The sequence below is a fragment of the Ictalurus furcatus genome, chromosome 13 (genome assembly GCF_023375685.1).
Source record: "Ictalurus furcatus strain D&B chromosome 13, Billie_1.0, whole genome shotgun sequence".
In the NCBI taxonomy this organism is placed as follows: domain Eukaryota; kingdom Metazoa; phylum Chordata; class Actinopteri; order Siluriformes; family Ictaluridae; genus Ictalurus; species Ictalurus furcatus.
Genome location: NC_071267.1, coordinates 2,201,752 through 2,224,861, shown reverse-complemented (window position 1 = coordinate 2,224,861; position 23,110 = coordinate 2,201,752). Strand labels below are relative to the sequence as shown.

The following is a 23,110-nucleotide window of genomic DNA, read 5'->3' as shown; positions in this document are numbered from 1 at the left end:
CTTGAGACAAATGTGTGAATGAATGAACAAAGAAATGAAAGAATGAACAGCATCCCTATATGTTTATTGTAAAATGCTATTAACTTTTGTTCATTCTAATGAATAGTGCCACAAATTCTGGAGTTGTCTTCCTTCAATTTACTTTTCTTAGACGTAAAATTGTACTTATCACGTATCCATGTGAGATGATGACACACTGAATTCAGTGTGATAGTGTGTAAAGTGTCTCAGCACTGTTCTCCAGCTGTTTTTTAAAAACCAATTTTTACAATTATCTATTGTTGCCCCGTCATGACTTTTTCGAGACGTGTTGTGGCCATCAAATTCAATATTACCTTATATATTTTTTCTTAAAATGGTACATTTACTCAAGTTTATACATTTGATGTTTTCTATGTTCTTTTGTGAATAACATATGGGTTTATGAGATGTGCAAAAAATCATTGCATTCTGTTTTTATTTACATCGTCCCAACTTATTGTGGAATGGATTGTATATTTTTCTTGCATGTTTTTATTCAATTTTATTTAACATTAACAAGCATATCCTCAAGTATATCTTGTGCACCTTTAATGTGTAGAGTAAGTATGTTTTACCTGGAAAGAGGTATGTAGAGGACCCTTAGCGTATTACCCTAAAAGCTAATTTAAGGTACAAGAGTGGAATGTAAGGTCCAGTTGTGTGCTTAAATCAGATTTTAAGGTAAATTTGATTTGAATACAATTTTTAAACAAGGTCTTGCTGCATTTACCTGTATAATTCCTCATTATATTTCAGGGGCCCCTATTATAATGTAAATGATATAGTCCAATCTAATCAGGGTAAAATTTATTTACCCTGATTTAGCAAGTCATCCTTGATTCACTGCAGTAACAGGCTTTTGGAGTAGGAGTAGGCGTGTTTTTGTAATTTATCCACATGAGATGCTGACGTGCTGAATTCAGTGTGACAGTGTGTAAAGTTTCTCAGCACTGTTCTCCAGCCGGTCCCTGTACTCCAGGTTGGTGTAGTTACACTTGGGCACTCCCTCCATCCCGTACATCAAACCCCAACAACAACACGCTATGACTGCCGTGCTGTCGCTGTCTCCTGCACAAAACCAAAAGAACAAACCGATGAGGAACATTTATGGCCAACAACTCAACACTTAGTTGTCCATGTAGGAATAATCCATGGGTTTAGCAACACAATTTTACACTCTAAATTCTAATTTATCTACTTGATGTTATTCCCAGATGCCTTCTCAAAAGCTGCCTTCACACCATGTGATCTTCCTTTTTATCAAAAGTCCTTTCTTAGCCTTTTCTCCTTTTTTTTTAAATGCACCTCCGTCCTAGAGTATTCCAATTATTATAAAACAGCAAAACAAGCAAGTGCCAAAACCAGGAAGTACAAGGTGAAGCCAACGAGGAAACAAGGCTAGACCTTAATGACATGAATCCATAATGAAACTTTGCAAGGAGGAACTGAAAAAGCAAAGCAGAAATAACCAACATAATCAAAGTGAGACACAGAACCAAAGCAAAAGCATTTCATACAAAACAGAAGCACCTGGAGTGAACTTAAAACAAAATGGCATGAGAGCAGTGCTCATCGCACTCGGAATGAGGTGAGAGGAGGAATTTGTGACACAGACATTGCTAATACAAGCTAAAGTGAAGGACCAATCAACCTTCATCTTTTCTGGGAACATGAGAGAAATTGCTGACCTCCGTGGAATCCAGCTCGGCTCATTAGCTCCTCCCAGTTTGACCCCGCCCCCAGGAGGGCATCCAGAGCTATCATCGGTGCGTCGTGACCACTGCTCCCTCCCCATCCAGACCAACTGAAGCTTTTGTATGCCTCGTCGCGTTCAGAAGGTCCGTATTGCTTAGGAAAGACCACTGGACCAGTTCCTGATGACAAACCCCTCAACTCAAGATACCTGAGAGAAAGAAGTGATGTCATTGATATAAATTTTATTCAAATATCTGAAATACTAAAATTACAACACAGATCAGGTGTCTCACTTTTCCCATTTCTCAGTAAAGTACCCCCAGTCTCTCTCCGTCTCGGGAACGGCGTATCCTGCTGACCTCACAAACTCCTTCGCTATTGGACAAGCCTCCTTCACTAAGCCCAGCCCCCAGGTTGTAATTGGACGGCGCTGGATGGCATAGGCTGCAAACAGTGCAGAAGCCACACCCCCAAGGAATCCGGTTGGATGAGTGTGTGTCATTCTCCCAGTCTCCACAGCAACTGCGACCAATGAGGAGAGCTGCTCTGGTCGAGGGTATCTGGTGCAAAGGAAGGTGGGTCATTCAAATGAGAGGTCATGCTTATTATACTGTATATAGTTATTTATTCAAACCTCAGACCAATGCACATAGCCCTCATGGCAGCACCACATCCTCCACTTGATCGGTCATAAGCAATTCTGTAGCCTCCTTGAGCTCCTGGCTTTAATTGATCCACACCTGTGATGGTACACTAGAAGTATGAAGCAAAACATTGATTTGTTGTGAACTCTATAGAGACGATTCGTGTCTTGTTTTTACCACGGATGGTCGTCATTCCTGGAGCCCTCCTAGACATGTCCTTCATACCCTTTATGTAATGGACAGCCACCTCATGCAGCAGTTCCTCACCTTCCTTACCTACAAGACAACAACAGGAAATGATGTGCTGTTGCCAATGTGGACTCAGGCATGCTGTTGGAAAGGTTGATCCAGTAGTAGTAGTAGCAAGAGGAGGAACCTGTGGTTAAAGCTTCAGCGGTCGCCAAGTGAAGCACTGTGTCATCACTGACTGGCCAATTAGGAAGGCTAACAGAGATTTTCTTCACTCCTCCAAGATTCTGAACTTCCTACATAATTGAAAAACAGAGATATGTTTGTCTTTGGCAATCTACTCATCATGACAAAGAAATTATGAGTTAGCCCAACTGGTACAAAAGTCATGTGTAGCACCTCAGGTCCCAAACCTACATCTGAGTTGGCCAAAAGTATGTGGACACCTGACCATCACACCCATATGTGCTTGTTGAACATCCCATTCCAAATCCCTAGGAATTAACACGACATTGGTCCCCCTTTACTGCTACACTCTTCTGAGAAGGCTTTCCACTAGATTTGAGCGTGGCTGTGGGGATCTGTTCATACAGCTATAAGAGTATTCGTGAGGTCAGGCAATGATGTCGGACCTGGAGGCCTGACGTAAAATCGCCATTCCAATTTATCTGTACACTCCAACTCCAACCTTGGCAGACCATGTCTTCATGGAGCTCGCTTTGTGCAAAGGTTCACGGTCATGCTGGAACGGCTTTGGGCCTCTTAGTTCCAGTGAAGGGAAATCTTAATGTCACAGCATACAAAGACATCCTATACAATTGTGTTTCCATACAACATTTGTAGAAATAGTTTGGGGAAGAACCACATACAGGGTGTGATGGGCTTGGACTTTTGGCCGTATAGTGAACCAAGTTGTTATTGAGGTATGACGTCACTTCCTGTTTGGTGTCTTGAAACATAATCTACAATTTTGTAAAGATTGCACATTTTCACATATTGGTTCAAGAAATTAGTTCAAATGTAATTTGGCCATTATTCCATAATTTGTGTGTCATTAGCTAAGAAATTTGATTGGCTGCGTCGATTAATGAGATATATTTGATTTTGTGAACCTTTCGCAGCATACATCATAGTCCAAAACTGCAACAGCCATCAGGAGTTTCTCCGGTGGAGACTGAGGATAGAGTTCCAGACTGATTGAAGTGTTACGGTTATAAAAGACTGATTAAAACTTCTTTAACACTTTTACTCTTGGTCAAACAGTACCCAGATAGCAGACCAACACTGAATCAACATTGATTCAATATTATTTAGCATTGAATATTCAACCTCAACCAAAATGATGATTCTGGTGGAATTTCAAAATTGAATCAATGTCACCTTGCTATCTGGGTAACGATGCTACCCATTTCACTTTGGGAACGAGTGTGATAATTACTGGCACAATCTCTAACAATCAGTAGCATGACAAGCTGTGAACGACTGTTTATAGCTGCCATAGTGTAAGTGATAACTTGCGCTTAAGTGTTTCATGGACGTTCCACAAAATCAATTTAACTATAAATTGATAAAAAGTTAAATTCGTTAATAACTAATGAATACCTCCTGTCAAGTTCAAACCAGCTATAAACACCAGCCGGTAGATATTTTTTATCCACCCATCCATCCTCTATACCGCTTTATCCTTTTCAGGGTCACGGGGAACCTGGAGCCTATCCCAGGGAGCATGGGGCACAAGGCGGAGTACATCCTGGACAGGGTGCCAATCCATCGCAGGGCACACTCACATACACATTGACACACCTAGTCATACACTACAGACACTTTGGACATGCCAATCAGTCTACCATGCATGTCTTTGGAGTGGGGGAGGAAACCGGAGTACCCAGAGGAAACCCCCGCAGCACGGGGAGAACATGCAAACTCTGCACACACAGGGCCACGGTGGGAATCGAACGCCCGACCCTGGAGGTGTGAGGCGAACGTGCTAACCACTAAGTCAATGTCACATGTCAATTTTCAAGCTCCTCCGAATATTGCTTGACTTTTGCGTTCATTTCTGCAATCGCAAAATCCTGGAGGGACTGCAGAAAGTTAGGCTATAACGATTTTAAGGAACAGGACATTAGTAGTCGTGTTTTATACCTGTTGGATATGTGGTCCAGAATATATAAATTCCCACCGGAAGCCGAGAGCATCACCCACGCCGCTCAGCACCATGCCGGCCTTGTAGTGATCAACAGTCGCAGGACTTGAGTAGACAGATCAAAACGTTATAATAGCAGTTTTATATATGAAGCCCTACTAGCAACATCCCTACTTAAATAAAAAACAAAACAAACATGTGGTCATGATAATAACAAACACAGACAAGCCATTTTACTAAAAGGACCTTGTTTTGTTCCCTGACTTTTCAATTAAAACTCTTGGGTGTTGGTTTGCCCTCTTGCTTAATTCCCAGTCTCTCCTTAAATGTATAAGCATTAAAAGTCTTTTTTTATTTTCTAAAATCAGGTCAACATCAGCAGTGTCGGCCATTTCATGTCAAAGAGCAGCTAGGCTGAAGAAGGGCTTCTCTCTCTCTCTCTCACTCAGTTCTCCAATTCGGTATGTGGTGCTGTCACAAAAAACCCCTAGGGTCCTAGAAATGCGGTCCCAGTACTGCGGTTCTCCAATTCGGTAGGTGAAACTGTCACAAAGAAACTAGGGTCCTAGAAATGCGGTCCCAGGACTGCGGTTCTCCAATTTGGTAGGTGGTACTGTCACACACACAAAAAAACTAGGGTCCTAGAAATGCGGTCCCAGGACTGCGGTTCTCCAATTTGGTAGGTGGTACTGTCACACACACAAAAAAACTAGGGTCCTAGAAATGCACACTAGGACCAACAGCACCACCTACTGAATTGGAGAACCGGTCCCCCCCCCACACACACACTTAATTCTTCTTTGCTCTTCTTAATTAAAGTACATCAAGCAGAAACATTGTAAATAAATCCATATCCATTTTCAAAAGGATACAAACAAACCCACAATTTTAGGATGAGTGAATTTGTATTTGTTACAGAAAGAAGCCTCACCTCTCCATGGCTTGTTGAGTTCTTTCTCTTTGCATCAACAACTTCCTTATCAAGTCTGGAGTGATTTCAGGAACTCGTCTCTCTCTCTCTCGCTCTCTCTCTCTCTCTCTCTCTCTCTCTCACACACACACACACTCCTACACTTCCTATCTCACAGCTGGAACAAGGAAGTCAAACGCGGAAGTGATTTCAGGGTGCGTCATTAACACGCACGTCCACTAGATGGCGATGAGGCCAACCTAACTAATGTCAGACGTGAAGCCCACGTGATTAAGTCAAACTTCAGTATGAATACACCAGAGTACAGAATACCTATGCACTTTAAATAAATTTGAATCGACATACAGGTTGTGTGTGTGTGTGTGTGTGTGTGTGTGTTATAGGATTTGTGGTATACAACAGCCTAGGCCTGTTTGTATGTTTTATAGTGATTATATATTTGCACTGATGTGTGAGCATTGCATTGAGTAATCCTATAACTTAAATCCGAGCTAGTGTAAATCGTAATTCTGCGAATATATGAAAATATGAACAATTTCATAGAAGTCCCACAACATTCTTACGCGACACAACTCGCTGGATGTTTTTTTGTTTTTCTCACCATTTTTGCATATAGGGCTCTGAAACTGAACCGTATTTTTCTATTTTTCTTATTGCAATTTATTTGCTGTCTACAGTTTTGTTTGTTAACGAATTTAAGATTTTTTTTTAGTAAGTAGGTTAATCAGCCAATAAAAAACCTACTAAACCTGACTAGCCAGCTAACATCAGAGAACTAATTCAGCTCTCTGTCTATATTGTGCAAAATTAGTATTTCGTACTTGATAGGCAAAATAAAGGCTTGTTGTGATGTCACGTGTCTGTGCAAGTCTGTGATTGGTTGATTAAACTGAACTTAAGCTCCGCCCTTGTCGAGACAGGGCTGCCTGCCGATATGTTTCCTCAATAAGTGAAATCTCTTATCAAACATCATGTTAGATCTGGGAAATAAACATGCACAAATATGGGATCAGCTTGACGATCATTACCGAATGATGTCACCCGGGAATTATTCCACAGTGGTGTGGAGTAAATAAACAATAAATCATTTGTTACACGTCCTGCTGGTTTCTCACTGTCAAGTGTTTTTTTTTTTTTAAGGCAGAAATGTGTTTGTTTATCTGTTGAAGCACACACACTGTGAAGATGATGAATGAATAATTTAGTTAGCCAAAAGATTTCCGCCGAGGCTCCTTTTCTCCTGCCAGCCGATCGCCCCCACAGCAGATGCATCAACAAGCCGAGAGACGCATGCGACGCTACTCAGATCCCGAGCTAATGCACATTTACTACAATTACAGCAGGGTAAGAACCAAACTACTCGACTGCTCAGGAGGGTATTTTCTCTCCGCTCCACCATACAGTTTAGTAAGCATGTGATATCTTTGTATTTGACACGTTAATAGCTGATCAAATGCAACTTGTTGATGTAGCAGTGCTGGTGCTTGTGGTTTTTATACACTTCATGTGATATTCAACTATTCAAATATTGTTCATGTGAATTTTCCCCCATGGTTAATTTATTTTCACCTCATTTTTACAGATCATTATATTCACGATTAATTTATTTATACATGATTTATATATATATATATGATTAATCTATTTTCATGTGATGTTTTTCACAATTCACTGATTTTTTACATATGATTCATTTATTTTCACGTGTTTTTTCACAATTAATTTATTTTCATGTGATGTTTACATGCGAGTTGTTTTCACGTGATTTTTTTCACGATTCATTTATTTCATGTGATTTTTTACAAATGATTCATTTATTTTTCATGCTTTTTTTCCACAATTCATTCATTTTCACGTGATGTTTACATAGGAGTTGTTTATTTTCACGTGATTATTTTCACGATTTGTTTATTTTCACATGCTTTTTTCATGATTCATTTATTTTACATGATTTTCACATATGATCAGTCTATTTTCATATGATTTTTACATATGATTCATTTATTTTCATGTGATGTTTTCACAGTTCATTCATTGCCATGTGAATTTTTTCACGATTCATTAATTTTCACGATTTTTATATATGATTCATTTATTTTCACGTGATTTTCACATATGATCAATCTATTTTCATATGATTTTTACATATGATTCATTTATTTTCATATGATTTTTTTCACGATTCATTGATTTTATATATATATGTTTCATTTATTTTCATGTGATATTTTTCACGATTCGTTTATTTTCACGTGATTATTTTCACAATTCGTTTATTTTCACGTGCTTTTTTCATGATTCATTTATTTTTGTGATTTTCACATATGATCAATCTATTTTCATATGATTTTTACATATGATTCATTTATTTCCATGTGAATTTTTTCACGATTCATTTATTTTCACGTAATATATATATATATTTACATATGATTCGTTTATTTTTCACATAATTTTATTTATTTACTTATTTATCTTCTACACATGATTCATTTATTTTTAGCGGATTTTTTTTTGTACACATGATTAATTTATTTTCACGTCGTTTTTTTTATGATTGTCACGAATCGAGGTTGAGCCAGAAGCAAGTGCAGATAATGACATTTATTGAAATAAACGTACTAAGAAACAAAGACAACGTGGAATAACACTGTGGCATGAAACAAAACACCAAGACATAAACAACCAGAGTCTAAGACAACGAAAGACAAGCACATAGTGCAGACCCGGACTATATATACACGAGTGCTCATTAACCAAAACGTGAATCAGGTGCAGGTGGTCATGTGACAACTAGAGCAGTGCAGTGGCTGATGGGAAGTGGAGTCCAGAGTTTCTTGATACGTGACAGAACCTTCCCCCAAGGGCGCTACTCCCGGAGCGCCCAAAACTATACGTCCTCCATCGGGTGGTCCTGGCCCCCTGGAAAACATGTCCCCAGCAAAACCAGGAGGCCGGGCGGCTTCCACAACGGCACAGGGTGGCTGAGATACTTCCTCAGCTGAACATGAAAGCGGGGCGACGTCCTCGGCAGAGCATAAAAGCGGGGCGACGTCCTCCACGGGACAGGAGAGGGGAGCGATGTTCTCCACGAGACTCAAGGGGGGAGCGAGGTTCTCCGCGAGGCCAGGAAGAGGAGCGAGGCTCTCCGCGAGACTCAAGGGGGGAGCGAGGTTCTCCGCGAGGCCAGGAAGAGGAGCGAGGTTCTCCACGAGACTCAAGGGGGGAGCGAGGTTCTCCGCGAGGCCAGGAAGAGGAGCGAGGCTCTCCGCGAGACTCAAGGGGGGAGCGAGGTTCTCCGCGAGGCCAGGAAGAGGAGCGAGGCTCTCCGCGAGACTCAAGGGGGGAGCGAGGTTCTCCGCGAGGCCAGGAAGAGGAGCGAGGTTCTCCGCGAGGCCCAAGGGAGGAACAATGCTCTCCGCAGAGCATGAGGGGGGAACGATGTCCTCCGTGGAGCAGGAAGGGGGCGCGACATACTGAGAGAAGCAAAGAAAAGGAGCGACGTCTTTAGCGGAACATGGAGGCAGAGTGACATCCTCAGTGAAGCAGGATGGCAGAGAGACGACCTCAGCCGAGCAGGATGGCAGAGCGACGACCTCAGCCGAGCAGGATGGCAGAGCGACGACCTCAGCCGAGCAGGAAGGCAGAGCGACGACCTCAGCCGAGCAGGGAGGCCGAGCGACGACCTCAGCCGAGCAGGGAGGCCGAGCGACGACCTCAGCCGAGCAGGGAGGCCGAGCGACGACCTCAGCCGAGCAGGGAGGCCGAGCGACGACCTCAGCCGAGCAGGGAGGCCGAGCGACGACCTCAGCCGAACAGGGAGGCCGAGCGGCGTCCTCAGCCGAACAGGGAGGCCGAGCGGCGACCTCAGCCGAACAGGGAGGCCGAGCGACGACCTCAGCCGAACAGGGAGGCGGAGCGACGTCCTCGGCGGGGCATGAAAGCGGAGCGACGTCCTCGGCGGGGCATGAAAGCGGAGCGACGTCCTCGGCGGGGCATGAAAGCGGAGCGACGTCCTCGGCGGGGCATGAAAGCGGAGCGACGTCCTCGGCGGGGCATGATGGCTGAGCGAGATCCATAATAGGGGAGGGAGGGTGGGAGTTGGTCTCAGCCCCGACCAAAAATTCCCCCTCCCGTCGGCGTGTCCTGGCGTAATCCATTACGAATGCCGGGTGTGGCCTGGTGCATGGTCTGTCCAGCTGCGGCAGGCCTAGCATGCGGTTATTCTGCGCGAGCAGTTCATCTGTCCTTCTTTCCTGCTCCAGCAGTCCTAAATACCACTCCGCATATGCTTCAAACCAGGCATCCATCGTGGGGATCTGCTGCTTCTGATAGTTGGTCTTTCGTTCTGTCACGAATCGAGGTTGAGCCAGAAGCAAGTGCAGATAATGACATTTATTGAAATAAACGTACTAAGAAACAAAGACAACGTGGAATAACACTGTGGCATGAAACAAAACACCAAGACATAAACAACCAGAGTCTAAGACAACAAAAGACAAGCACATAGTGCAGACCCGGACTATATATACACATGAGTGCTCATTAACCAAAACGTGAATCAGGTGCAGGTGGTCATGTGACAACTAGAGCAGTGCAGTGGCTGATGGGAAGTGGAGTCCAGAGTTTCTTGATACGTGACAATGATTCATTTGTTTTCATGCTGACTCATTTAATTTGCATGCAATTTTTAATATATGATTCCCCACAATGATTAATTTTTTTCAATAACAAATTAATCAGGAGCAGGTGGTCATTATACAACTGGAAATGGTCATTATATTTAGCTTCCTTCTAGAAATAAATGCTTGAAATAAGCAATGGCAGTAGAAAGAGACTGTATTAAATAGGCCCAATAATGTATTTGTTTCAGGTGAAGAGAGTAATTCATAATAAAAATACACATTTATTCAAGCAAATGAGGTTACATCTAATTAAATATGCATGCATTCACATAATTTATTAAAACAACAACAACAAAAACCTAGTGGTTCGATGATGTTAGAATTAAAATGTTTTTTTAAATTACTAAATAAAATAACGGGTTAGCAAGTCAAAAATAACAAGTTAACTGCGTCAAAATGATGAGATAAGATTCAGTTAAGTCAAAATCAGATAACATCCTGAAATAATGAGTTACTAAGTCAAAATAAGAAGATAACATTTTGAAATAATGAGTTACTGAGTTAAAACAATGAGATACTAAGTCAACATAAAGAGATCACGAGTTACAAGTCAAAATATTGACTTACTAAGTTAAATCATTGAGATATTTAGTCTCAATCTCTTGAAATAACAAATTAGTAAGTCAAAATTAAAAAATTGCAAGTTGGAAGAATGAGATATGAAGTAAAAAAAAAATAGTTTATTTGGCACAGCTATCGTCACATAAACTTTCACACCTTGTGGCTCAGGGCTTCTATGTGTTTCTCCTCTAGTTAATGTAGTTTCTTCATTTCAGGTAATGCTGTGATCACGAGTTGTTGAGATTTGATATTTTTTTATTGCTACAGTTTGTCCAAAGTTCTGATAAAATGACTGATGCGAGCAAAATTACTGGTAGTAAAAAATGTCCTTATGAGAAATATTACAGAAATGTATTCTTTGCAAATGAAATACTCAAGGTAGAGAGTGCTGATAAAGCAGTATTACATTGCTAGAATTTAAACTAAGACACATCCATTTGTTGGTTGAACCTTTAGTAATTACTTTACCTCATAAGTACATTAGAGTGAGAACTCAATTCGAAAGATACAACAACAACAACAACAAAAAAAGCATATGCACGAGAAACCAGTTCTGCTCATGAACGTTTGTAAATGTCAAGAAATTTGTAATATATAACTGCTTTCTCAAAGATCCTGTAAAGAAAAATAAGGCCCTAGTGTAGCACCTTGAGGGATGCCTTGAGGGGAGTTCTGGATTCTGATTGGTCAGAAGGTGTCGATTCATGTTGTAAAACAGCAGCTCTGACAGTTGTGCAGCTGAAAAATCACACGTTTATGTATGTTTTCATTTCTCTAGCTCCCTAACGACCTCCAAGACATAACAATAAAATCAAATAAAAACAGTCTCTAGACTGTGCTTTGATCGATTTGACATTTTTATGGACTCTTTTTCTTTTTTTTACATCACCTATCAGTTTTTCTCCAGTTTAGCAAAACCGACCGTGTGCCTCTTTTCTCCACATCCATAATTGAGATTGAGACAGACAAACAATGGATTTCCACCTGATTAGGATCAAACGTCTGGAAAACAAGGTCACAATGACGAAAAGATCAGCTTCCAGACTGGAAAGCAGGATTGTCGGGGGAATCACCTGAACATTGGAAACCAGAACTTTGGAACGTTGGAAAACAGAGACGTGAACTGTGTATGTAAAAAAAACTGAACAAAACCCTGACAACAGTGTGCCCTATTTTAAAACTTGTATGATGTCTACTGAACTTGTAAAACGACTTCCAGAACAACCAGCTCTTGCCTCGATCGGTTTGAGTGAGTGCTTCCTGACGACCTTCTCGCTAATAAAGTGCCGATCTTTCTCTCTGGCTGCTGTTGCTTCTATTTCATCATGGGACGTGGTTAATGTCACTCCGCTTTGCACCTGCACAAACACTCCAAACACTGCAGTCATGATCTGGATGGGTTTCGAGATCCCTCTCTGTTTCCTAGCAACTGGGCTGTTGGGTTGGGTGTGTGTGTGTGTGTGTGTGTGTGGGGCGGGGGGGTCGTCCTATAGTGCAGGATACTGTATAAAAGAATTAGCACTAATGGTTATTATCAAGAGTTCGTTTTACATGTGTATGTGCAAGCATGGTATTGGAAAATCCTACTCAATGGCGTCAGGCGGTTACAGATTTGGATTAGTGCTATAAATGTTGATTTAACAGTCAGTATTTACAGAATTAAAAAGAACAAAACGTTGGAGATAATTTAGCATATTTCCCAGCCGAAAGCTCTCTAAGCATCCGTAGTTGCTAATAGTAACGTTACAACATGATAAACCTGAGGAACAATATGTAAATTAGTGGGGTTTTTTTTACAGGGATTGGTTCTGGGCTCTTTTTGCATGACCCCCGATGCAAGTTCGAAAAAAAAACAACAACCAAAAAACGTATAATCCTTACTAAGTTGTCTTCCTGTCTGCCCCAGGTTCAAGAATACATTCTTTTTAAGTGGCACACAATGGCAAAAATGTCATTAACAGCATTTAATAGTAATAATGCTATGGTTATGAACTCGTTTCACATCTATAATGGTCCATCATGACTAAGAACGGACCTTGTCGATCGAAAACTGGGTAAAATTCCTTCAGAATCGTCCACGAATTCATTGTAAATGCTAATTCGCTTGTCACGTCTTCTTAAAGCGCACCTATTACGGTTTTTGAGACGTGAAAGGTCTCATACGATAGATTTATGTGCATCCGAGGTCAAAAAACACTTGAACGTGCTCATAATTTAAACTGCAGCGTTATCTTTTTCCCCCCAGTGTCACAAACGACTCGTTAAATGATCCGTTCTAAAGGATTCATTCCAAACTCCTCCTTTCAGAGAGCATACTCTGCTCTGATTGGTCAGATGTCCCAGTCTGTCGTGACTGGTCTACCGCTGTCAGCGTGTTTCAAAAAGGAAACGCCCACTACCGTAACGAGTTTCAGCTCCGCCTGTCAGCGAGCAGCCGATGAAGACCAGAGGCGGGGCTTTTTGTTACAGACCTAAGTAGGTTAGTACAGGAAGTAAAGTCTGGAATCACTAACGAATCGTTTCAGCTGATCAGAATCGCTTCCTTCTTTTGGGAGTCGATAACTCCGTTTGTCCTGCGCTTTGATTTTTGAAACTTTACAGACATTTTTACATTCACAAACAGCTCTATAACACACTACATGAAAGGGAATATCTGAAAAACCATAATAGGTGCACTTTAAGAACCGCTTTCAGTTAATAATAATATACTATACTATTAATACTATTAATTGGCGTGATTCATTTCCCAGGCTGTACAGCCATAAAACTAAAACTTTCATTTTAAAAAACGTAATATCTCATGCATCAAACGTCATCTAGGTCTCAATCGGCATAAGATATACTTTGAAATCCTTTTTACCAAGAAACCAAGCCAAACACAATGTTTCAGGGGGAAAAAAATTCTTAAATATGAGCAAACGTATTGATTACTATGCAGTTATAAAACATTTTGCACCGTATCATGGTTTGACTTATTTACGAAGTAAACAAATGCTGAAACGTGTTTCTTAGACATGTGACGAGCTGCGTTTTTTTTTTGTGTGTGTATTAACTTCAAGAGTGATGCAATGGTATATTGTGAGTATATGCAAATGGGGATTATAGAAATTATAATGCAGGCGTTAAGGAAAAAAAAACCAAAAACGCTGACCCCCATGTCTAATCCAGTCAATAAGAGCAACAGTTGTCAATCACACACATCTGTTAGGCCATGTTCAGCGTCGTGTGATGTGGAGGCAGTGTTAGACCTCGTCATCCTGACAAGGACGCTTTCAAGGCATGACATCATAGTACATATCAACCCCCCCCCCCACCCCCACACTGAAAATATCATTGTTTACGTCAAAAGTTGGCACATTTGTCTGGGTTTATTCAAATCGAAATAATAAAAAAGAACACGGCATCCAAAATCACTCCTTCCTTTTCAGTATTTTCTTGTATAAAAATGATTTAGGGGTGGGGCTATGTATGAGCTCTGTTGTGATGTCACAGAAAATCTTGTTTATCCCCCCACGTATGACAGTTCAAAATGCAAATTTCTTCCGGATGCACAAAACCCGAAGAAGAAGAAAAAATATATTGTTTTATTGAGTGGGCCTACTGGTACACTTTAGTACTTTCGCTAGCTATTAGGAATGGCAGGAGTGGTCTAATTTGCATATTCACGCATATTCATAGCTAGAGGGAAAAGGCGTAGAACTGTTCCTACGTAGCAGTTTACGGACCATAGATTGTTTAAAATTATTATTATTATTTTATATTCTACAGAATAATCCCAATTATTAGGCTGGCTGTTTATTATACCATGAATTCTTCAGATCGTTTCAGCTCTAGTGCACTAGACTGGCCCCTTGGCAGACAAAAAAAAGGGAGTGAGTGGGCGTTAATACTCGACACTCTAAGTGTGTGTGTGTGTGTGTGTGTGTGTGTGTGTGTGTGTGTGTGAGATAAGGAATGGGATGTGGGTATTCCAAAAAAACCCACCAAAGCTGTTACCAGATGGCAAGAAATAGCACAGAGTCTGTCAATTAGACTGAGGTGCCATTATTGTAGCTACAATTAGTGACAACAGGAAGAGAGAGAGAGAGAGAGAGAGAACGAGGCATGAATGAGAATTATATATATATATATATATATATATATATATATATATATATATATATATATATATATATAATTAGATAGATAGATAGATGGAGATGAAACCCAGCTCCAAGGCTTCACAATACCGCAGTGAAGTGAACAAGAGAGCAAAGAGGAGTGAGAGAAGACAGGAGGGAGGGGGAAAGACAGAGGGAGAGGGAGATGAGAGATAGTCTCACACATACAACACAACACCACACACTCTTCAGGAATTTCTCTCCACTCTCTCGCTCTCTCTCTCATATCTGTCTTTTGTTCCCCCATGTTGTTTCTTTCAATGCACTTTTAATTCCTCTCGTTCATTTTGAATCCAACTTCTGCAACCGACGCTGGACGAAGGCTGAATAACCGCATCTTCTCTCTTTTCTCTCATTCCTCTGCCACCTGTGCGTGTTGGATTTCAGAACTTTTGCACTTTATATAAAGAGGTAAGAACGAAGAACGAGCTTTTTCGTCACGTTTCGTCTATTTACACCGTATTCGATGCATCACGTCTTGTTTTATGGTTTTATTATTACTTGCTTTGGTTGATTTCGTAATTACAGCTGCTGAAAAAAGTCACACGTGCTTCACGTGTGAAGTTTTCGTTGCAGGATTGTTTTATTGTAGGTTAATATTTCTCATGAAGGACATTTCTTTCAGATCGAATTCTCTCACAGTAATCAATAATCCCAGGTGATTGTCACTCATTGTTCACATGATGCTCGTCACGTCTGGTTATTCGAGCACCTTCACGTAGTACTCGTATACTCACATGGTTTCCATAAGGCGAACAATATTATGCTCTAAATATGTATTAATCTCACGGTTTATTACGAATAGGACTTTCGGTTCCTCATCTTCATTTACTACTTCATGCACTTTTCTCTCGTCTCATGCTTGGTCACTGCTGCTTCTCCTCTGTCTGGAGTTTGCCGCTTGTTTTTTTCCGTCCCTTCATCCCCTAGTCGAGCCTGGATTAATGAACCTTTGCGCTATTTGAGTCATGCATGTACTGTAATTAGGCCTCATCACAAATAATCACAGGCTGGATAATTCCTCCCCAACATGCTCTTTCCGTTCTTCTCTTAATCCGACTTGTCGTAATGGGCTATAAATAAGACCATGCGGAGTGAGAGAGCAGGAATCTGGAAATGACGAATATTTATTAACCTAGCTGCAGGAGGTGTGAGTCCATCACAAGACTTCATACCGAATCTGTAATTGGAACTCAGTGCAGCGGAGCCACTTTGGAGCATCGTGTAAAACAATCCCCTGGGATTAGCGACGCATGAATAAATCCTTAGCGCAAAAAAGAAAAAGGATGAAAATAATAACTACAATCATTATCAAGAAGCAAATCTGTCACAATAAAGGGAATAGACAGCTTTGTGTGTGTGTGTGTGTGTGTGTGTGTGTGTGTGTGTGTGTGTGTGTGTGTGTGTTGCTGTTGTAGTAAAATACTGAGTAACAGGGTGGTATGACGTAGTGGAGTTCCTCTTAGTTCCCCAAAGTTGATTAATTTCCTATTACAGCCACGTGTTTTATTCCACTTATACCACACCAATATACCAACGATCACTCTTTTATTAATTAAAACACAACACTTGTGAGTTTTCACATTTTATAGTCACATTTAATGCAACAGGTTGCTAGTTCAATTCAATTCAATTTGATTTGTGTAGCGCTTTTAACTATGGACGTTGTCTCAAAGCAGCTTTACAGAAACATATAAACACAAGATAGAGATTTTAAGTGTGTGAATTTATCCCTATTGGGCGAGCCGGTGGCGACGGTGGTGAGGAAAAACTCCCTAAGATGATATGAGGAAGAAACCTTGAGAGGAACCAGACTCAGAAGGGAACCCGTCCTCATCTGGGTAACAACGAACAGTGTGAAAGTAAAGGAAAGTTCATTATGGTTTTTATATGAAGTCTGTTTGTTGAACTAGTCCACTGTTCACTAAAGGAGACCTGAGTGTAAAACTGCATGTGATAATTGCAGTTCCAAGGCCATCGCAGCAACCATAGTCCCAGCAACAGCAGCGAGAATGTCCATGTGGAATTGAGGTCCAAAATCATTTCCAATGGTACTTCAAGCGGTACCATCTTAAACAATCTCCAGGCTGCACTGCTTGGGGCTGTACACAGTGGCAGAATGTAGCTTCCAGTTGATGAGAGCTCCATCCAGAGGTAGGGCATCAGGATGGATCAGGCCGGTCCGGAGAGCAGAAAGGCATCTCCATAAAATCATGTGTGGCTCGACATCTTCATCTTCATCTTCTCACTTAAGTTTGAGAAACTACCTAGTGTAGTCGTGAAGACATCGGAAAACTTACAGATGCAGCTTTATGTCCGTTCCCAAGCGCTGACGCTGGAGACTCCTTCCATCGTTCTGCCGTATGAGTCCCTGCGAACGAGCTGTTACTATGGAAACGATAACGTGTAGCTGAGTAACTCGATCATTTCGAATTTCAGATCTGTTTGAGATTATATCTTCACTTAAATCTGAACCCGAATTCAAGAAGCAATTTAAACGAGAAATTCTGTTTAAAAAAATAAAAAATAATCACGCGAAGGAAAATTCACATTGTTACGAGAGACATACGTTGACTGACAAAGATTGAAGAAACGATTTTCTGCCACCTCAATCGGAATCTCCTTAACTTGTACAGTACGTTCACAGTCATGTCAATTCCCCAAACCAAGTTCACCTGCTTCTCCAGTTTCCTCACCTCAAATTTCAAAATGTTCAGAGGTAAATCCAGGCCCTGCGTAAATAATGTAAATCATATAAATCATGCATGTGTTTTTCTTTTACGCATCGTAAATGGTAAATGGTCTGTACTTATATAGCGCTTTTATCCAAAGCGCTTTACACTGTGTTTCATTCACACACACTCACACACCAATGGTAGCAGAGCTGCTGTGCAAGGCGCTAACATGCTATCTGGAGCAACTTGAGGTTCAAAGTCTTGCCCAAGGACACTTCGGCATGTGGAGTCATGTGGGCCGGGAATCGAACCACCAACCCTACGATTAGTGGACAACCCGCTCTACCACCTGAGCCCCAGCCGCCCCATCGTAAGCATTGTACACTACCAGAAAAGGTAGAAATTAATGTTAGGAAATGTTAGCTAGTTATCAATATCAAATGAGTAAAGAGTGGGTTTGCTAACTAATAAGATAAAAATAAGTTTTTTTGGTAATGTACTTTAATGCACATCAGTAAAGGCGAGCTAAATTTGATAAGTCATTGACAAACTTCTCGACGCTCACACTGTCGAAGAGTAACGTTATGCTAAACATTATACTAGCGGTGCGCAATAATGTGTCCAAATTGCAGAAATATTGCCAATGAAAAAAATGTAATGATTATTTGCTAGACATTAAAATGGTGTACAGTGAAACAACATGTAACGTACACAATAGTCATGCAATGAACTTCCATGTTGGATAATTACACACACTGAGCTTTGACCTTGAATGCTCTCATACGCAATTACAGTGATTTTCCAAACAATGTGAGTTTCATGAAATCGTGCGATATACACACGCTGAAAGATTGTGTTTTGGGAGGGGAAAAAAACTACATGATCTGACTCTCTCTCTCTCTCTCTCTTCGTCATTGTCTGCCTCAGTCACCTCTAATTACACTCATCATTCCTGTTCTGTCACTTCCTCCTCAGATCTGTTCATCCTCCTACAATCGCTCATGTCTGTTAGATCTCACTCCTCATTCACCAACTGTCTCAGATCTTCGGTTTAGTGTGTATCTCTGACAATAAAGTATAATAAACCAATGCTATAATTATTCCATGGTAGTACATATGTATAACGATGTAAAACTGTGTCCAAGTGGGGTTTAACCCACTCCTGTACACTCTATAATCACAGCTATTTCTGTTTGTACCCATTCACAAAAGTTTCTAATTTCTAATTTAATTGTTTCTGTTTCACAGAATATGAACTTAAGTATTTAATAAACACTGTGTGTCGCAGTGAAACACTGGTGTGAAGAATTTGCCAACCGTTTTTGCCAATTTTTCATTCATTAAACCTGCCATGCCCAACACGCTGACCTTACTACTGTGAGGTGGCGGCAGGAGGCGGGGCTTCCAAGGGGTTAGTTAATATTGAAAAGTTCAAAACACTTACACAATTGTCAATCAGTCCAGACTCAGACCGCTTGCCAAAAAAGAAGACTCCTCTTTTGGTGTATTTTTGATTGATAAGTTGTAGCAGTGTTCCTATGCGGAATTCATAAAGGATGCCAGGTCTGAATTTCACTTCATCATCTGTTAGTTCTCTTTGGATCTCTTGTAGCTTGATTGCGTTGTTTGCTATCGCCATATTACAAATATCGCTGATGAGTTCAATTCTGTCAAAACCAGTGGAACTGATGAACAGTTACAGTAGGAGATCTGAAGTGAGTTCTATATTGACCGAGGTTAATGAAATACCATGAAAAAGTGCTTTCCCTCCTGTATGTCTGGATTCTTGATGATACTGTCATCACATCAGGCTACACTCTGTGATGTGTCTCTACCATGCTTAGTTAAGCCACGCTTCATTACAGAGTGTAAAATTGTGGCCTTTATGTCATTTGAGATAACTCTGCATCTTTGCCTCATTCGGTCTCATCCTTGTTGGCCATGACAAGCTTGTTACCTTAACTCAGCAATGTATTCTAACACCTCTTCCTCTTCTTTTTGCAGTAGAGAGTTGTTCCCTGAAAGAACAGTCACATGAACTTCACATGGAAATAATCACATGATTCAAGAAAGAACGATAGATAAAGAAACGTAAGAAATAGCAAACTTGGGAAAACTGGTAATTAGTGATTAGTTTATTTGGAAAAAGTGTTGTGCAGTGATTAGTTGTTAAGAAAGCAATGGTGAACTGTGATTGGTTGTTGGGCAACAATGGTGATGAGTGATTGATTGTTGGGAAACAGTGTTGGTCAGTGATTGGTTGAAGAAAACAACAGGGATCTGTGATTTGTTGGTGAACAGTCATTTGTCGTCGCAAAACAATGGTGAGTAATTGGTTCTTGGGAAACAATGGTGATCTGTGATTAGTCATTGGCAATCAATGGTGGTGAGTGGTTTGTTGTTGGGAAACAGTGGCGGTCAATGATTGGTTGTGAAGAAAAAATGGTGAGCTGTGATTAGTTGTTAAGAAAACAATTGCGAGCTGTGATTAGTTGTTGGAAAACAAGGGTGATGAGTGATTTGTTTTTGGGAAATAATGTTTGGCAGTGATTGGTTGCGAAGAAAACAATGGTGATCTGTGATTAGTCATTGGCAATCAATGGTGGTGAGTGGTTTGTTGTTGGGAAACGGTGGTGGTCAATGATTGGTTGTGAAGAAAAAATGGTGAGCTGTGATTAGTTGTTAAGAAAACAATTGTGAGCTGTGATTAGTTGTTGGAAAACAAGGGTGATGAGCGATTTGTTTTATGGAAATAATGTTGGTCAGTGATTGGTTGCGAAGAAAACAATGGTGATCTGTGATTAGTTGTTTTAAAAAACAACAACAACAAAAAAAAACAATGAATATTGGTGATTAGTTGTTGGGAATGATGGTGATTGGTGATTAGCTGCTGGAAAACAATGGTGATGAGTGATTGGTTGTTGGGACTCAATTATGATCAGTGATTAGTCATTGGGAAACAATGATGGTACGTGACTGGTTGTTTGGTGGAAAAACGGTGACGCGTGATTGGTTGTTGGTCTCTGATATAAGACAGATAGTGTAATTTATAAAATCTGATTGGCTGAGCAGTCATCCGTAAAAGCATCCTTGATAAAATCACATGATAAAATTCACATTTATGAAGCGAGTGATTAGAACACACAGCTGATTGTGAAATGTACAGATTGCTTCATGCTTGAGTAATTACGTTTAGTGAACACACCACAGTGGAAATTAATGACCGCAAGACTGAAAAAGTTCCAGTCTCACACTTTGGAAATGCGCCACTCCCAGGGTAATTGAGGACAAATGACCGCTGACCTCACTGGGCTTTCATTCTATGCACAAACTATACACCATACGTGGAATTATCTTGAAACTGTCCTTATTTTCAGTTTCTGGCGCTGGAGTTCTCATTCCATTATCATACATAGCACAGAAAACAGGCTCAGGTTTTAATATTTCTTTTACAATGAGCTACATTTTCAGTCTAACCACATCTCAAAAATCTGAAGAAAAGATCTGAAGCCCAAAAATGGTGTAAACCAGAATAATTGCAATGTAGTTTAAGGTCATTCATTCTTTCATTGTTCAAAAATATGTGAACATCCTTTTTTCACTACTGGTTCTCGTGATAGCCCATCTGTGATGCCATAGCCTGTGTTTATTTGCTTTAAAATAAGCCCTTGGTTCCTACCTCTTGTTCCAGAGCTATGCTTTGAACATGGATTGCCCTTTGTTAATCTGGTCTTCCTGTGCTTTCATCCCCAGTTGCAACTTTGTCAATGATTCTTGGATTTCCCAAAATTCCCAAAAGTACCCACACTGAGATTCTTGCCTTTACTCACTGCATGTTTCAACAGTGAAGTGAAGTGAATTCAAAGATGTGTTTTCTTTTAAATATTTTTTATTTAAAATTTTTTTGCCAAGTCATCTGTTTAGGCAATTTTCCAAAAAGCCATGGTATCATACTGAGGTGTTAGCAAGATGGGATGGGGGAAATTGGGGAAAATCTGTACATGGTGCTTAAAAAGAAAGCTATTAATGTTTTTTGTCCCTAGAATGGGGCTGGAATGATGCATTGTATAGCTAAGAATAACCTGTAAATGCAAATGCATTCACGTATTGTACTTAAGTGAGGTTTAGAAAGGACAGCTTTTGCACTGTGCTCTTTTACGGTCACAACAGTGCTTGCCATTTAATCCCATCGGTCACAATGGTGACGGTAAAAAGAGGTTTTCATTTATAAGGCTCTAAAAACGTTTTGTACCCTTGCAGAGCTTCTTTAGTGGCTTTTACAACCGGAAGCCATCTGGTTCTGTGCTTTGCTTTTAAGTTTTCTGGCAAAGACCACAATAATGGGCAGATATTAATCTAATGAGCCAGTATTGTGCTTTATCAGGCCTGTTAGTTATTATTGACCAATTAGAAATGCTTGTAGTTATTCTGATCATAGTTGTCACTTTGAAACTTTAGCACCAGAGAACATTTCAAACCACCCAGGTAACAATTTTAGTTTAACAGAACGTTATGTGAATGGTCTAGAATGTTACTTCTGTAATTCTACAGCCTGATCTGCTGAATAAACAGTCAATGTTGTGATAATGTTACTTGTTAGCTGAGTATTAATTGATTTCCAGTGAAGAAAGGAGCCATTCTGAGAGCAAATCTGCCATGGATTTGGTAGCACTAAAATAACAGTTCATGGGTTGGCCTCTGGTTCTTTTCAGCATACACTGAGGTGCTGGAACTTCAGGTTTCTTCAAACCTCTGCCTTGCTCAATAGGGATCCAAATATTTATCTGAATTTCTGTAAAGCTGCTTTGTGACAGTGATTACGTTTACATGGACAGCAGTAATCTAATTATTGACCTTACTCTGAGTAAGATAATAATGTGATTAAGGTGTTTACATGAGTCGCTTTTAGAATACTCCTTTCATGTTCCCGTTTTACATGTTTTAGAACATATTTAGATTAACAGCCTGCGTCATTACGTCACCGCACCATGCCGTCCGACATCACTCCAGAATTTAATGTATCAACATACAGTTCGTCTTCGTTATGGAACCGTATACAGTTTTGGGTGTTTTTATTTATTTTTTTTTACAAACGCTTTGAGTGCAATTAATTATTTGTCATGCTGTACGTGCTAATAGACAACTGCTTGAAGCCGTGGGCTGCGTCTCAAACCGCGTACTTACCGTCTATATAGTAGCCGAGATACATGTATTTTCCCCCACAACAGGCCTATAGTAGGCAAGTATGCGGTTTGGGACGAAACTCTCTTGTTCACCGTAAAATGTTGAGAACTGCCATGTGTGATCGTGTCCTGTCGCAAAATGCGGTGAAAACTCTCACACGACGTTAATAATGTGAATAAGGTGTTTACATGTCTGTAATACACATCCATAATGCGACTA

The 23,110-nt window shown here is 40.5% G+C and overlaps 1 protein-coding gene across 1 annotated transcript; it reads right to left on the bottom strand.

Moving 5' to 3' along the window:
• Positions 1 to 26: 26 nt before the first annotated feature.
• On the bottom strand, positions 27 to 5,766 carry LOC128617239 (ADP-ribosylhydrolase ARH1). The gene is made up of 8 exons (XM_053640301.1): positions 5,627 to 5,766; positions 4,695 to 4,800; positions 2,737 to 2,845; positions 2,538 to 2,636; positions 2,351 to 2,456; positions 2,010 to 2,276; positions 1,710 to 1,924; positions 27 to 1,089 (listed from the first exon to the last, which is right to left on the bottom strand). The coding sequence occupies exons 1-8, from the start codon at positions 5,659 to 5,661 to the stop codon at positions 941 to 943; spliced, it is 1,086 nt and encodes a 361-aa protein (XP_053496276.1). The 5' UTR covers positions 5,662 to 5,766; the 3' UTR covers positions 27 to 940.
• Positions 5,767 to 23,110: the final 17,344 nt, after the last annotated feature.